This window comes from Notothenia rossii (assembly GCF_949606895.1).
Source record: "Notothenia rossii genome assembly, chromosome: 7".
In the NCBI taxonomy this organism is placed as follows: Eukaryota; Metazoa; Chordata; class Actinopteri; order Perciformes; family Nototheniidae; genus Notothenia; species Notothenia rossii.
Window position 1 is genome coordinate 16,348,483 of NC_136905.1, and position 17,115 is coordinate 16,365,597.

Below are 17,115 nucleotides of genomic sequence, written 5' to 3' on the forward strand. Positions count from 1 at the left end.
CGTTGTATATTGGTAATCTGGTCTTAAATAACGTGGCGATGAAATAAACTCTGTGGAAACTACATTTAATGAGCATATCAATACTATACCCACTTGTCATTTTGATTTTAACGGCTCTTAAATAATGTTCAGTAACATCCTTTGTGCTAAACTCCTGCCACATTGTTGTGAAAGAAGCATGTCTAAGATTGCTGAGAAGGCGTGTGGTTACAAGCCAAGAGGTTTGCCAGACAGGATATTATATTCAAATTCCCATCATTACTGATTTCTGTTAACTGGGATTAAATATGTCTCTTACTGGTTTCAGCTCAGTCACGTCCCACTCCAGGTACTCAGCTACATGCATCATCTGGGAGATAATGTGCTCCAGCTCCTGCGGCGAGACCACAGACAGTCAATTACAGGCACAAAAATACTGTATTTACCTTTCTGTGTATTGCAGCCTTACAAGTTGATGTCCTTTAATGTCTTTGGCGTGAATAGACTGATGAACAGTGTGTAATAGTAGGTTAGGAACGTCATTCTCCCAAACAGAAGAGTTGTTCAGAGAAAAACAAAGGCAGCGTGGGAAGAGCTCCGAGGCTGACGGTTTAATTACAATGGTTACTTTTTAAGGGGGGGGAGGGTTTGATATTGGGATAATAAATCACCATGATGCACTTGGACTTCTTTAAGATGTTAAAAAACAAAATGGTATTATTATTATTATTATTATGTGTATTATCTTTAACATCTGGGTCACACACAATGAATATTTCTGAGCGCTCTGTGTCCTCTTTTCTCTACACTTCCTATACCAGCTTATAATGGGATACTAATAATAGAGTACATTACAAAATCTCTCCCCACACCCCACCCTTTCTCCCTCCTAGTTAACCCATCAATCCATTCTATGCACTTTCTATACTTGTACACAAAAGCACTGGTGCGCTTTCATTCACAACTTTTCTCTTTGATATTTTTTCTTATGTCATATTCCTAAACATGTGTTGAAGTATAAAATGTAGAGAATGGTAGCAAAGGATTTGTGTGTTTGTAATAGTATTATTTACCCCTCAAGTACTAACAAGTACAAAGAGTAGAAAGACAACTTAAGTACTCATTATGCAAAATGTCCACATTATGAACTCTATATATTGGACTTATTTGAATTTGAATGAATGAGCAGCATTTTAATGTTGTCATGGTTAATGGTTTATAAAAAGTATGAGTAATTGAATCAATAATAGAGTATACAATACTAATTTATAGAGAAATGTACCTTTAAAAAGTTATCTTGATATAAATGCAGTGAAGTGAAAAGTACCATGTTTTTCACTTATTTGTAGTTAAGCAGAAATAAAGTGGCTTCAAATTGACACACTTAAGTAAAGTACCTCAACATTGCGCCGACATACAGCACTTAAGTAAATGATTTCTCATTATTATTATTATTATTATTATTATTATTATTATTATTATTATCACCAAAAGTGCTCATGTATTTTTATCATGTTGGTTTGTATATTTTTATGCAAATCATTAACATTCAACAATTATAATGTTCTTAAGGAACGCAAACCCTCGAAGATGAAATGACTCTTAAAGGTGGGGTAGGTAGTTTGAGAAACCCCACCTTTAAGCTGATGATTTATCAATCAACATAATAATTATCTGCACATTTTTAATGTATGTTGTTGGAAGTATTGGACAGGAAACTGTTTGTGAAGAAGTTGTGATTCTATATTTTTTATTTTTTTATCTAGAATATAATCAGCACATAGTGATAATAATTGACAGGAGAGTGTATCCTGTCATAACTGTAATTTGTGTCTTGAGAGCACACATTGAAATACAACCCATTAGACATGACTTGATCACTGATCACAATCAGGGGTAATATCAGGTTCAATTAAGCTTTTTTGAAAAATTAATCCCAGTGAAAGTAGTTTTTTATTTACCGAGCTGTCCAAAGAGCCATTTCCATCAGTGTCATAGAGGCGAAACATAACTGTGGAGACAAAAAACAAAATGTCAATCTGTAGCATACACAGCCTGTGCTCTACACCCTGAGGGTTAGTGAACAGAGCAGTTATAGGCAGGAGAAACACAGAATTCACTGCTCCATAAAACTGCTTTTTTTCCCCTCTCTGCACTTCACTGCAGGTAAATACAAAACATCCTTATACTGAAACTTTAAGTGTCTCCCAATTGCTACTCAAAAGTGTCTCCATGGAAACAGACAGCTCCCACATCTCAGCTGTGATTGGCTCTACCTTTTACATCACAGTGATGCGTTAACACCCTCAAAGTCTGTATGTAACAGAATCTAGACAATAAGAACAACATGACCTGGCCGCAGATCATTTCCATACTAATGTCTGCTCTAAGAGGTGCCCCCCCCCCCCCCCACACCCCATCCTGCCTGACGTGCAGCAGAGGGGAGGAGGGTCTAACACCACAGGGAGTTGACGTCAGATGGAGGTTCGTCAGGCCACTAACGAGGAGCTAAGTGCCAGTTTCCTGAGTGGGTGCGACCATTTGGGGGTTTAGTAAAAATTATGAGAATTGTTACTTCTGTCCACAGTACAAAAGCAGAAAATAGTTTTCTCTGTGGCTCTCATGAAAGAAAAAACTAATTGGAATCACTTAAATCTATATATATTGATTTAACTTAAATATATGTCTCTCTACATGTATACAATCATTTCTATTAAATATAAGAATAATACAATTATGATTTTTTTTAAGAGACAAAAGATGGTTTCATTGAATATAGGACTTGATTCAGCCTTTTCTCCATTGCTTCAATATACTGTCACTCTTTGTTTATAAGTACAGTACCTGAAACAAGGGAAACTGCACGGGAACAAGTTACATTACATATTTGTATTTGTTTAAGTTAATAACAATGGAGACATCTGAGCTGGATTGCCAGAATCTGCTCATTTGAGATGATCTTGATAAAGCGATCAACACAAACAGCATGTATTGAAACCAGAGCAGTTCTTAAACTAACCAGCAGAGGGAGCTGTCCGCCTGATAAAATACCAACAGTGGTGTTCGCAGAGTTTGAGAGGCAGGGATACAGGCAGGAGAAGAGCTCAATAAGACATCATCCATAGTTAAATCCATGATGTGCTAACACACAGGCAGCATCAGTTTAATTATTTAACCATCCTTGAGCTTAATGAGAGCTACTCTACTCAATAATTCAGAGAATGGATGAGAATTATAGCTACGCAGAGAAAAAGGTCTGATGTCCAATTAAGTGATGTTACCTTGTGATAAACGCAATTAAGAGATGTGGGAAGATGTGTGAACAATTGAGAAGGGAGACTTAATGGGAGCTGCAATGATCGTCTCCAAAGAAAGTTATAAAGATAAGTGTAAATGGTGGTAATTAAAAATTAGGAAACCAAATTTGGTTGTAAGACAAAACAACAGGAGGAAGAAAGGCCCAGTTTGAATGCATGAGTTTGCTGACAACAAAATACACCAGAGACTGAAACTCAGAATTTATAACCTCACAAATAGATGCACGACGACAGAGAACAGGTAGAAGAAGATACCTGGACAATATTTCACTGGAAAATAAATATGAATACAAAATCCCAAGGTAGATTGTTTTTAGAAAATATCCAATATATGTTTGGTACAAAATAAGATGACTGTGTATTATCAGCGTTCCCTACTTTTCTCACAACTTAAGATGAGAAAGAAAATAATTCAATGTTTGAGTTAAACACAGCTGAGGACCAACGTAAATTTAGACAATACACTTAATAAATATTATTATTTTGGGGTTTTTCTGATTAATTTATGTTGTTTCAATCTTTTGTACCCGAGCCAGTCCAATGTGTGACTAAGAAGTGTTGAGATATAATTCTCAGCACCTGGACAAGGTAGTTGTTTTTCTTTTTTCAAACCAGTGGTTTTATTTATTTGGGACCAAAGATGTATAGACTTTGAAAGCAAAGAGGGATGGCTAGGAAAGCTGATCCAGGCTTACATGTAACGTGATAGTCATTTTCAGCGGTGAAAAGTACTCTAAGTGAGGTAATGTACTTACAGTATATACACATTTAACTTGAGTCTTTTCTTTCCATGATCTCATAGGCAAATATTGCAATTTCTACTACAATATTTAATTACCAGCTAAAAATATTAGTTTTTGCAAAGAGTCAAGAAAAAATACATTTTGTTATATATAAACTACCCAACAGTATATATAAGTACTGCTGAAACGATGTGTTGATTAATTGATTGACAGAAATGTATAATTGTTAAATATCTTACTAACCATAGTGAAAGGTGTCTGTTTGGCATGCCCTTTTACACCATTGTAACACAGATTACACAGTTAAACAGATGTTTTCATTAACTGTGAAAGTTATATCATACAGCATGTAACCATAGCAACTGTAGTACTGCTGGATGCTGCATTAGCAGATCAGACCAAACCAACCATGAGTTACATTGACTGAACATAAACTTTGAAAAAAGAACAAAGCCAAACTTACTTTCCTTTGATTCCTATAACACACTCAGTATGCCCAGTTCAAAACAGAATAGACTCCACCTCATTCATTATTTTTTCTATAAAAAAGGACTCTGGCTTTGTGTAAAATTGTGAATTGTAATTTATCACAGGATTATTTCCTCAATCCAATTAATTAGTTTTGTTCATAAAATCTGAAAAAATATAATTACTGCCATATTCCATTGATTGCTTGTTTTTATACCAATACCACCAAATGTTCTGAATATTTTTGAATAGATGGTAGCATTGTTCTACAATTTTGCAGTTTTGTCGCTGCTTTTAATTAAAACTGAGCCGTTCTGTTCATCAGTAAAGTGGAACTTCTGTGTGAACTATTCATATCTTAAACTGCACTGTAACTTTTTATTCATGTACTTTTTTTATTCATGTACTTTGTATTCATGTATTTTTTCTTTTAATGTTTCTTTTATTATCTTTTACTGTTTTGAAATGCCTTTGTCTGAATGTCTTTCATTTTTGTAAAGCACCTTGAATTGCCTTGTGTTGAAAGGTGCTATATAAACTTGCCTTGCCTTGCCTTGCCTTGCCTTGCCTTGCCTTGCCTTGCCTTGCCTTGCCTTGCCTTGCCTTGCCTTGCCTTGCCTTGCCTTGCCTTGCCTTGCCTTGCCTTGCCTTGCCTTGCCTTGCCTTGCCTTGCCTTGCCTTGCCTTGCCTTGCCTTGCCTTGCCTTGCCTTGCCTTGCCTTGCCTTGCCTTGCCTTGCCTTGCCTTGCCTTACTGTACAATGCAACAGAGAAAAGATTCATGGTTTGTCCTCTCTTGCCCTTTGTCTTTCTCACTGGACTTCAGTCTGACCTGACTGCTTTCCACCCACTGAGGTTTGACTCAACCAGTGACATTACTCCTGCCCTTATAGTGGCTCAGGTGGGTGGTTGCGTTTTTTATCTTTCTATTTTTCTATTCAGCTCCAAGTGTTTCATCTCTGCAGTTCATAAACCTGGATTTTTGTACTTGACTGTACAAAACTGACTTTCTAGATTCTCAATGTATAAAGGCATAGGAGCCAAAAGCCTTGTGATGTGGGGGGACACTCACACTCCAGCTTGTCCTCAGGACGCCCGCCCTCCAGCAACGAGAGGTAACACACGATGTCCTTCAGCTGCACCGTATCCAGAGGCTGTGGCAGTGCGACTGTCTTCAGAGGGGTCGAGCTGCCTTTCATCAGCTTCAGCCCTGCAGTGAGACGGATATGAAAGGTCAAAACATCCTCCACAATGCATCTAATGTTAGCTCAACAACATGCTGGCACCACATTAGTCATACAGTGAGATTGATCAATGGTGGGTGTCCAGTTCACAAAAGGCGAACAAACAGTCCAGTTTTAGTCTTTGTTTTTAAATCAGGGCTGTACTCCTACAAGTGATTTGAATGGATTATAGAACTATACTGTTCTACCGTTTTTCAACCTGATCTCATTGTGTTCAAACAGTAAAGATTAATACATGATTACTAACGCTGCTATTCCTATTGATTCCTTACTCTGGTAAACTGACATAACCGGCTAATGTACATCAGCTTGTTGTCAGCTATCTACTAAAGGTCCTAGCTTAAAACTGCATTCAGCTTTTTTATTGGCACTTACGTCACTAGTTTTTCTTTGTGGTATATCAAAAACTGTGTGGTCCCATTTGCATGAGCAACACACGGTAGAAAGAGGCATTTGTGTTGTGTTGGTATTTAATACCACTGACGAGAGTAATTGCTTCATCGGGTTCATAAAATATGCAACAGGCCCAAGGCTTAAATATGGAAACACAGTAAGTATAGTCATTAGCAATGGCAAACAGGTGTGCAAAATAGAATTACAAACTGAAAAGAAAAATGAGAAATGTACATACATGCTCATCTCGCCGTTATGAGCAACTTCTCCGGGGTACAAATTCAAATTCAAAAGCTTTTATTGTCATTGTACAGAATACAACGAGATTTATAGTCACTGCTCCAGCGAGTGCTTTGAAAACGCTGCGCACAAATGTATTTTTTCTCTTTCTCACAAACAGGTTAGCTTTGACTCTAGTCTACATGCTGATTTGCAAAATTATTATTAAGGATTATGACAATAAGAAGGCCACTGTTATTTCTTAGCAGTTTTGAGTGCATTTGAAATAGCTTTTTCCCATAAAAGCAGGTATCAATTGAGATTACAGTGGACTGTTATGGGGGAGAGGAGCATTCAGCCTAAGATTAAAGTTTTCCATTTAGTAGTCTACTTTCCAGTACTCACTATGGTCATGTGTTTTGGGTAATGACTGAAAGGACATATTTAATACAAGCAGCTATGTTAACATTTTCTTACAGTCAGTGTATATACACAGCTACAGCAGCCATAAAATAAGTTATTATACCGTTTGCTTCTAAAGTGCTTTTATTGGGAAATAAACCTCTTGTTAACGTTGTAAAAAGAAGACTCCTGTGTGCAGACTGAGCAGTTTATGGTAGACGGGACATGTTAGTTCTCCCATCTGAACTCAGATGAGGATCTGGGCTCCATGGTGTGAGGACTTCCTGTTTAAACTAGATCAATAAGGCCTAATAAACACATTCACAGCAGGATGCACTGACTCAGCTCAACACATGCTCTGGGAGGTAGGGGCAAACAATGTGCATTACATAAAAAATGCAAATAATACAAATCATGTTAGGTGATGTGCCGAGTCTACATTAATTTCATTTTCTGTTGATATAAAAAATGTGTGAGACTTTCTGTATATCCAATGTGCCGAATATTTACCCATCATGAAAATATGCAGATATCTTGTATTACATTATGTAAGATATAGAAATAGAAGTGACACGCAGGTTTTATCTCTGAAACAAAAAACCTTTATGTATTAAAGGAATTAAAAATGTTTTATCGGATGTGCCTGTTGTGTTTGTAAATTATATTTCAGAATATGCAAGCGAAGGATGATTTACTAGTTTTAATTGTCCTGCATTGATCTCTTTACAATGCTTAACTGATGCTAGTATATTCATTGCTACACTGCAGGTCAAACACTGATTTTATCAAATGTCAGCAACTTGTTTTTAGGTAAAAACCCCCTGCTACAAATGTTCAGCTGAACTGTAGCAACATTATGTGCTAATGTACTGTTCAATCCCCAGGGAGAATCTTCTGCAATTCCATCAACTGAACGGTAAATGCTGCTTTTGATCCTGACAGGGCAATCTCTGCTGCTGTAAGCTTGGGGTAAATGCACACCAAAAAGCAATAAAAGGCCATTTTATTATTTCAATTACTGCATCTGTGTGTTGTGTTGTACATTAACATACATTAATGATAACAGTTTTACACAGTACATCCTCGTCTGTAGCTGATTACAGCAGTTATCAGCATCATGGAAACACCTGCTTATTGTGCTGTTAAGAAACATTTAATATTGTGAGATCTATTGACACGTTTCCTTGCACCCTCTTAGTTTCATGACACAGGTGACTGTTAGCTGTTTAACCCTAAGCAAACATTTGGTCATGCAACATCCATATTACCACTTGCTTTAGTTTGCTGTCTTTTATAAGGAATTTGATCATTATTCTACAAAACATCCTGTGCCTGTGAGATTAGATTAGTGTTCAGGCTTTACATGTGTCCTACTTCCCAAGTCATCTGCACATCATGCAAAAACACTCATAACATCAGCACTAATTGTATGTCATTATCAATAGGCAGACATTGGACAGTGTAAGAAGCTCCTTTAATAGCCTCAAACACAACCAAGAATCAAAGTGAATGCTAAGAATTAAAAAAAATTACATTACAGGTGATATGAGGTCAGAATTGAGATATTGGCCGACACAATGGGATGTTTGGAGTATGTTCTAAGAGTCAATGCAGGGGAAGGCTGTCTCTATTATCGATAACTCATTGTCACAGCAGAATCAAATATAAGTGTAAATACTGTAAACAAAGGAAACCGAAGCCAAGACAATTGGCAGCCGCAACATAACAAATTGCATTGTGTGCCACCGAGCTAAACTTGGCAGGAAATCTGTTATTATCCGATGGCACAAAACACGGATTCAAAAAAATGTTGCGGCTGTTACACAGTAAAGAAAAAAATCATCACCAAAAAGTCACTAAGGAAATGCTGTTGGAGCATTATGGAATAAGGGACAGACACATTGGTTGCACTTTAGCCACAAATGCTGCAATGATTTCATTTAAATATTAGTAACTAAACACCAACAGCTTGAGGGTTTGTTATGGTAAATACTTCCTTTAACACTCACCAGAGACTCTGGGTTTGTCAGAAGATGAGGGACTGGGTTTGGGACCCTTGTTGCTAAATGTCATGAAGAGGTGTTGACAAAACTCTTCGGGGAGTTCGCTCTCCAAGAACGTCTGCATGAAGACCTTGAAGCCCTCAAAGTCGATATCCTAGAAAAAAAAACATGATAAAAACAGACCATGTTGATTGTCATGGTGAGCTGAGCTGCAGTTTAAATTGTTTTACTTTTGGGGGTGACGTCTGCGGTCACTTGCTAAATGTTTAAAACTCTTGTTACAGGTTTATGCACTCAGAAAGAGTGTTGATGTGGGTGGTGAAGCTCTGTTAGAGTGCTTTCAATGTTTTTGCAGTCTATGTTCTGTGGTCTTACCTATCATTTATTTAGATTCAAGAAACACATTACAGCAGTAATGTCTCCTAAAAATAATAATCCCATACAAACAAACTGCATTGTGAATTACATTTCAAAGCACATTTTTGACTGTCTCATGTCTTTAGTCAAAGTCACTGGAAGTCCACCAAATGCCGGCTTACAACATGAAAACCAATTAATGTTTTTTTAAAAACCAACCAAATATTTTAGTTTTGTTTCAATAAACATCAACCACATTTTAAAACTGTAAACATAATCCAAGGACCACACATGTCTCCCTCTAAACCAAACGAAATATTGTATTTCAATTATATAGGAACCTAATTATGTAGGAGACAAGATTGCATTTGTTTACTGTATATAAATGCATTTCTCTATGAATGCCGTTAACTTTATTGCTCTCTGAAAACATGTTTTTGTTCTTGACCGTTGTGTTGAGTTATCAAGCGTGACACCATACAGTATGAGCAAACACATCAACAACAATTGAAAGTGAGAGGTGAGCGTTACCTGGCTGAGGATGTCGTGCTTCTAAATCCGCAGCATTGTAGAAAGAAAGAAACCCAACAGGTTTATGGTTCATGCAGTTATCACAAAACTGCATGGCTTCATATCAAAATGTGCTACAGTAAATGTCCATTTTACACCTAAGCATGTGAAAACCCTAAAAAACGCAACGTGTAGTTCTCTGGATTAACTGCCACGACATTAAGAGGTAATAACTGTCTGGCATCAATTATCAATCCATGCATAGTGGATTACATGTGTAAACCTAAAAAGCACTGATCACTGTGGATTGAGATTATGGTACTTTCTTTCCCAACCTTAAATATACATAATCAAACAAATAGGAAATGTTAAACATTTGTATGTACAATTGTTAACAGCTATGTTCTTAAAATCAAACATATTTATGCCAAAATAACACATATACAATAATGTTATTTCTCAATGTTTAGGAATATGCAGATAGGCACATAAAGTATAAACTGTACATACGTACCTCCTCTGGATTGTATTTTGCCAACACACCATCTCCATGGAACTCCTGCAGCACATCCTTCAGCTTCTTGGTGGAGTCTGACGGAAAAAAACGAGGACATGGTAGTAATTTGTGTGTTGTGTTACATTTCTGTTACAAAGTTTGGCTTCTTCTCTCATTGAGTTTGTATTTTAATAATAAAGATGTATTCACAGAACAGTCTGGTCTTTGTCAACACTTTGAAGAGCTGCTGAAACCTGGTCATGGTAATTACTGTCGATGCAACACCATAATGTCTGCGTTACACCCTCCCACTCATGAGTCAGATATGAAAAAAAGTACCTTATGCTGTTGACTACTGTGTCACCTCATGTCAGCAGCACATGCTAGCTTACAGGCTAAACAAGTTCCACCTAGGAAAAACAGTTTGAACAAATATTCAATCCTAATAAAAAAAAGCAATAACACAATGTAAAAAAACAAACTGCGTTCAAATGCATACAAGATTAAAATAACCAAAGTAATGGTATCAAAATATACAAAAACTGCCATACTGTAGGTAATCATGCAGGAAGGCTTATTACACAAGAATAACATTATTATCCACCACGAGTGAAAAGTATTGCGTGCATCCGCCACGTGATTCTGACTTTCATTCTTGCTTTATGCTCGCCTATACATTTAATGAAAATCGGACCGGTAGGTGACCAAAATGTCAAATGTAATTCACCTGTTTTAAAAATACAGTTTTAGCATTCAGTAGACAAAAAAATATGTTGAGCATTGAGGGATTTGCTGTGATAATTATTACTGCAGAGTGTTTAGGCTTCCCGCTACTGAATCCATTTACTGCACCACAGATACCAGGTTATAAATGTAACAAGTTAATTAAAAGTAACATTTTCATATGCAGTTTAGGGCCTGGTTCACCCTTCACAAAGCTGTGGTTTGAACTTAGAAGTGCTTCATATTAGCTTAGTTTTCTCTCACCTCTGAAACGCAGATCTTTGGCTCCTATCGTGGATAAAGCTGTGACTGTACTCCAAAACATCATCATCTAAAATTGCTGTTCATTAAACAGCAAAGCGTGTCACTGATTGGTAATTAGCTGGTGCATTTGGATTTAACCTAGCAGGTAAAAAAGGAAAGTGTACTGTAGTTGTTGATTATTTTATTTTCAAAATCAGTCAAAGTTGGGAAAAGTGTATCATTAATGTTACATAATGTATTTCACTATATTAAACTTTCCATACATCTGTTGCTAAAGGTCTATTAGTTGCAAAGCATTATTAGAAGCTGATTTTCTGCATCCATTAAGATGTGCTTTTGAGCTCCTCTTAACAGCTTTGTGTTGGCTGTAACAATGTGTTGCCTCAGGCACTAATGGCTTGGGACCTTTGATTTTTTTCAGTATGCATTTGACCAACAGTGAGTAGATATAATTGCTTCGCATTGGACTGTGTGTGTCATCATTATTGACCACCTTTATTAGAACGCTGTCTACACAGACCCATTACGAAGCAGAGTGATTACGTATCCACCGATTGCCTGTCACATTCACCAGCCACAGCTGAATTACAATGTATTTTCTTAATCAGGCTAAATATGAAACCATTGTGTGGCACACATTAGTCAGAGGACATGACTCATTTCTCTAGGTTTCTAAAACACACTGAAGATCTTGTCTTGCTCTGAAAGTAAAAGAATGTTCCCTCTGTGAAGCAGCACTGGGCTACATAATACACACATTAGCAATTATATCAGACAAAGAGAGTCTAACTGTTGTGAGATAGATCTCAGGTGTCTGATTCGGTGCAGAGCTATTAAAATGTTATGAAAGTGGGCCCGGCTCACTTTAATGAGAACGAAGGGAGACATTCAGTAGGAGGCGAGATGAGAGGGGAGGCTAGCAATGTGATGCCCATTGTTGCTGCTCAGAGAATGGGATATTTTATAACCTTTAGCTGCACAGTGCACAAAGCGCTGCCCGGAGCTCGTTGAAACATGATTATCCAAATCTTTCTAGCGTGCACACACGCCTTCACGCAGGCGTGCAACCACACCGAGACTCTTTAGTTCTCTGTTACTGCCGTGCTTTTTTTCATCCTGCCTTTTATTCCAACACAACTAAACGCTTCTGTTAAACCTCACGACTATGAAACATTTACTTGTTTGATTCCAAAAACTACTTAGCCACCACAAAGCAAAACAATGTAAAAACACAGAAACAAAAAACAGAACCTGATTGGCTCTCGAAGACTGTGAATGTGGAACAATGTTGACAATGTATGACAAGGCATAGCACATTTAAAACGAAGAATTGTCATTACCAAGGAAAACAGTGGAACTAGAGATCTTAGGTGAAGAGCATCAATTATTAATATTTATAGCCAGTTGGTGCAGTAGTTGAAATCTTGAAGGTATCATGTTTGACACTGAAAATAGCTCTGTAATATATTCCACCCTGTGTCTACAGCCTGGTACAAAGAGCACTTAGGATATATAAAAGTTAAACACCAACAACACTATTTCTTGTCACAGTGAGTTCCATTGTTTTTCTTCCTGCAAAACAATTTACTCCGACTTGTACTTTCAAAGTCCGTCCAAAACTATGTGTGGGTGATGCACAACATCCCACAGTTAGGCTGCTAGGTATCGTCATATTTTCCGTCCTTGGTACCATTTCAAATGATGAAATGTGTCAACATCTTGGAGCGTAACATAAACTCCAGGCATCCAGAGCACAGTCTGCTGAGCAGGGGAGCCATTTGTTGGGTTGCAAATTAATCATTCAGAGCTAAGGCGGTACCACACAGATTACATGCTTCAGCAGCTTGAGCTACCTACATTAGCATGACGAACATGCAGTGTGAAATTACGACGACAACATTTTATCAATAGAAGAAGGGACGTTGAGATTAAGCAGGGAATTAAGTCATAATGTAGTTTTAAAGCAGACACAGAAATTCTCTTGATATTTTTTAACTGGGTGAATTGATGCTATCGGAGAGAATGTACTGTATGTATTGTTCTGTTAATGTCTCTCAATGTAAAGAGAGGATTAGTGGAGATATAAAGGCAGAAATTGGCATCATGCCAACTTTCCAATAACCCAACCTGATGAAGTGAATATGTGCCATTTGTTATGGAGTGCTCTGTATTTGCTCCAGGAGTAATATTTAGAGTTTTGAAAATGAAGAAGTGAATACGTTGCACCTGTTGCCTGCCTTAACAGTGGTCACTTCTCATCTTTTATTGTTACAGGTTAATTATTATATATGTTAAAATGTGTCCTAACAATAGTAACCAATGCTGCACGATAAATACGAGGGTCTGTTATTGGTATTGCCCGTTACTGCTTTTTTAATCTGTGATCAATTAAGTTAAAAAGTGGTCAAAGACATCCCTGAAATCAACCTTTTGAAATCAACGTTCTGAGATCCACACATTACAATGAAAACACTGGTTGATGAAATGGATTACTTGGAGCTGAGCACCTGTAATGGATTCCTGATTATCATAACACCTGTAAAATGACACATTCAAGCAGAACATGATCACACGTACAAAGAGACACCTAGAAAAATACATTCTGTCCTTATCACAGCCAGGCACAAACAGAGAGTCCTTGTCCTACTCACACTGAGTGTAATCCTGCAGCAAGGCGAATTCAGTTGGGGTCAGTGTGACCCATTTGTCCTGGCTGCTCATCGTGTTCAGGCCTTTTCTGTCCGTCAGTCGAGCATTCCCCGGGCAGCAACACACAGCGGGGAGTTTTACTCTGGAAAAAAAATAATATCAGATCATTGCCCATTAACAGCGGCACAAATCTCTTTTTACTTCATGGTTGTCAAAATGAAAAAGAACAGTAAATTCACCAAATACAGATGCACCTAACTAATCTATATATGGCTGAATTGGAGCTTGTTTGCAATAAGCTGTGTTTTTTCCATATTGTAAAAGGTCCAAAAAACTCTAGATATATCAATACACACAATTATTTCGAAATGTCATTTTGCCTCAATTCCCAAACACTGATATGTCACTTTCCCCAGTTCCCTGCCTCTGTCTGTAGCTGTCATCTCAATACTTGGCAAAAGAAGAGCCAAAATGGGATTTGGTGTCTAGATCGCCATGTTTTGATAGATGTTGTAACGATTGGACATTTCAGGCATTGACTTTTATGTGAAGCAGAACCGATGACTACAGAATTCAACATAATTAAACATTTATGGAGACCATTTTTTGGATGGAAACAAGTAATAACAGAAAAGGGCATATCGCATAATGGGACGTTTCTGAGAACATTTGACCTATGTACATAACATATACATAAAGTCTACGTTATTGTTACTTTATAACACTTGGAATATGCATAGTATACATATGTACAGGATTATTTGTGATTCAGAGGAATGAAAAGAATATGGGAGTGAGGTGGGTGACATTTCTGAAGAAACGATCCACCCCAACATAAAAACCCAAATCTACCATCGGCTTAACGGATGTTTTCAGGGTGAAGCATCATGAATTGTTGGCAGCAAGTGGAAGGTAAGAGGAAGGGTTCTTGTTTGAAAATAGTCACAATGGTGCTGCTTTTCAAATGACGTTCCCTCAGCTTGACTGGTTGCTATGATGACAACACGATCAACAGTTTGTCAGCTGTTACTTGTATTTTTTAACCGAGTCCAATATGTAGTGTTTGACTAGAGGTAAATTAGAAGCTGCAAGTGTTCCTATTAAAATACAATTAAAGCTATTTAAACAAGGTTTCATTCATTATGCAGAACCAAAACAGGAATGCAGCGACTGTTTAAAACAGAATCGTGCACAATACAGGAGCGTGGATCAAGTGTTAGCTGTTGTGGAGGAGGAGCTCCCATCATACTGTATGAGTACAACATCAAGGCTTTCCCTTACAGTTTGTGTAGCTGTCACATGTGTGTGTGTGTGTGTGTGTGTGTGTGTGTGTGTGTGTGTGTGTGTGTGTGTGTGTGTGTGTGTGTGTGTGTGTGTGTGTGTGTGTGTGTGTGTGTGTGTGTGTGTGTGTGTGTGTGTGTGTGTGTGTGTGTGTGTGTGTGTGTGCGTGTGTGTGCGTGTGTGAGATCTCCAGTGTGAAAGGTATTCTGAAACCAGAAATCAACAAGTAGTCATGTTCATTCGTGAGGTGGATGGACGTGTGTGAGAAAATAAATTACATTGATGAGTTATAGATGTGTCTAATTTAGCTTGGACGTCTGTGTGCCTTTGTTTATTCAAGTGCGTGTGTTTATTAATTCATGGGCGAATACATTTGCAGAAACTTTCCTGATGGTACAACATGATACCTTGAAGGACCCCTTTATGAAAGGATAATTGCATGAAAAAAATATATACAAAATAAGAAGGCAACATTAGTATTATATTGACACAATGTAAAAAGGATAAGCAACACTCGGTACAATTTGCAGCCACCATTGATTTTGTGTGAACACGCTGGGTGCGTAGGAATCAGCCACCCTCACATAAACTTTGATCTGCAGCTGGAGCTGAAACTATAAAACACTCTGCATAGTCTTCAAGGTTTCGTACACAAAGCCAAAGAAGGAGCTGATAGAGAATCTTTGTATTCATCTTAAATATCTGTGACTCTAGTACTCCTGCCATGCACTGCACTGTAATGATCCTCTCTCTCTACCCAATGTTGTAACTGCAGTGCATCCTCAAAACACTCTGCTGGCATCCATTCAACAATCAAACCCATGTCCACAAATGTCATCATGGATCAGTGTCCTCCAGTGATCCAGTGAGTATATTCAGTGTGGATCCATGCTCTGTTCACCACACTGACACAAGATCTAAGCTCAAACATCACTGATGCCATGCCGCTCAGATATAATAGGTAGTGGCCACTGCGACATACAGCACCATGAATGAGATGTGGTATCAACATGAAGCTCACCTGCTGCAGAGCTGGGGTTGACCACCAAGAGAGGAGAAGGGAGGAGTCCTCCAGGCAGATGTTTTCAGATGAAGCTCCTCAGCCACATTACTGCCGTATCCTTCTTTCGGTCTCCTGTCAGCTGCAGGGCAGAAGTGGGTGTTTGTAATTAGATAGAGGGTGAGAGTCTGTGTGTGAAAGAGAGGAGACGAGGGAGCAGAGGCAGCAGCCCTCTCCGCTGCATGTCAGAGTATGAGTATGTGGATGGTGTTTGTTTTTCTGGTCAGAGCAGCTTCGCTAGGGATGTATAGTGGTGAGAGAGTGAGAGCGCAAGGGAGAGAAAGAGGGAGAGCGCGAGAGGGGGAGAGAGAGAGAGGGAGAGAGAAAGAGGGAGAGCAGAATTATCCAACACTGCTCTGCCTGCAAGGATCAGTTTCCATACTCCCGCTCGCTCACGTCACATCCCTCTCTCAATTCCTTCCCCCTCCCTGCTCTGAAATAAAAAAGCCCTTAGATCCTCGGCTCTATTGCTTTTTTCTGTGTGTCTCCCTCTACTACTCCCCCCGCCCCCTCCCTCCTTCTTTAAAGCCATCTCTACTCAACAGTGGCACGCATCAACCGACAGCATTAGCATTCAACGCGACAGGCGGTAAGTGCAGCAACCTGTGGGATGCCCTAAGAGAAGCCGGGAAAAAGAGGAAGATGAAGACAGAGCGAGTAGAGGGCGGGAGTAAAGCAAAGCGAGAGCAGAAAAGATAAGAAATGGGGACAAATAAGAGAAGAGAAAGAGGATGAAGATGATGAAGGGGGACAGGAGGTGGAACAGGACATTTTGTAACCAATTCTTTATTCCCCATCTTATTTCCTGGGGACACAAAACATGAGGTATGTTAGCAATCACAGCATGCATACAGTGAGTCTATCACTGTATGCATGCTGTGATTGCTAACATATTATTGAGTTCACACTCACTGTGAGTGTGAACTCAATAATAAAATACCTATAAAAACCTTACGCTGAGAACAACATATTAAAATGTGCAGAAATCTCTGGTTTAGATCTTTGGAAA

The 17,115-nt window shown here is 38.3% G+C and overlaps 1 protein-coding gene across 1 annotated transcript in view; it reads right to left on the reverse strand.

Moving 5' to 3' along the window:
- dgkb (diacylglycerol kinase, beta) overlaps window positions 1-16,513 on the reverse strand; it is a 64,027-nt gene extending 47,514 nt beyond the window's left edge. The window contains exons 1-8 of the mRNA XM_079640995.1: window positions 16,068-16,513; window positions 13,768-13,907; window positions 10,148-10,224; window positions 9,655-9,675; window positions 8,773-8,920; window positions 5,578-5,715; window positions 1,941-1,990; window positions 299-373 (exon numbers count right to left, since the gene is read on the reverse strand). Coding sequence (XP_079497121.1) covers window positions 299-373; window positions 1,941-1,990; window positions 5,578-5,715; window positions 8,773-8,920; window positions 9,655-9,675; window positions 10,148-10,224; window positions 13,768-13,837 — 579 coding nt within the window. The 5' untranslated portion in view covers window positions 13,838-13,907; window positions 16,068-16,513. The remainder of the gene's footprint in view (window positions 1-298; window positions 374-1,940; window positions 1,991-5,577; window positions 5,716-8,772; window positions 8,921-9,654; window positions 9,676-10,147; window positions 10,225-13,767; window positions 13,908-16,067) is intronic.
- Between the last annotated feature and the right edge of the window lie 602 nt (window positions 16,514-17,115).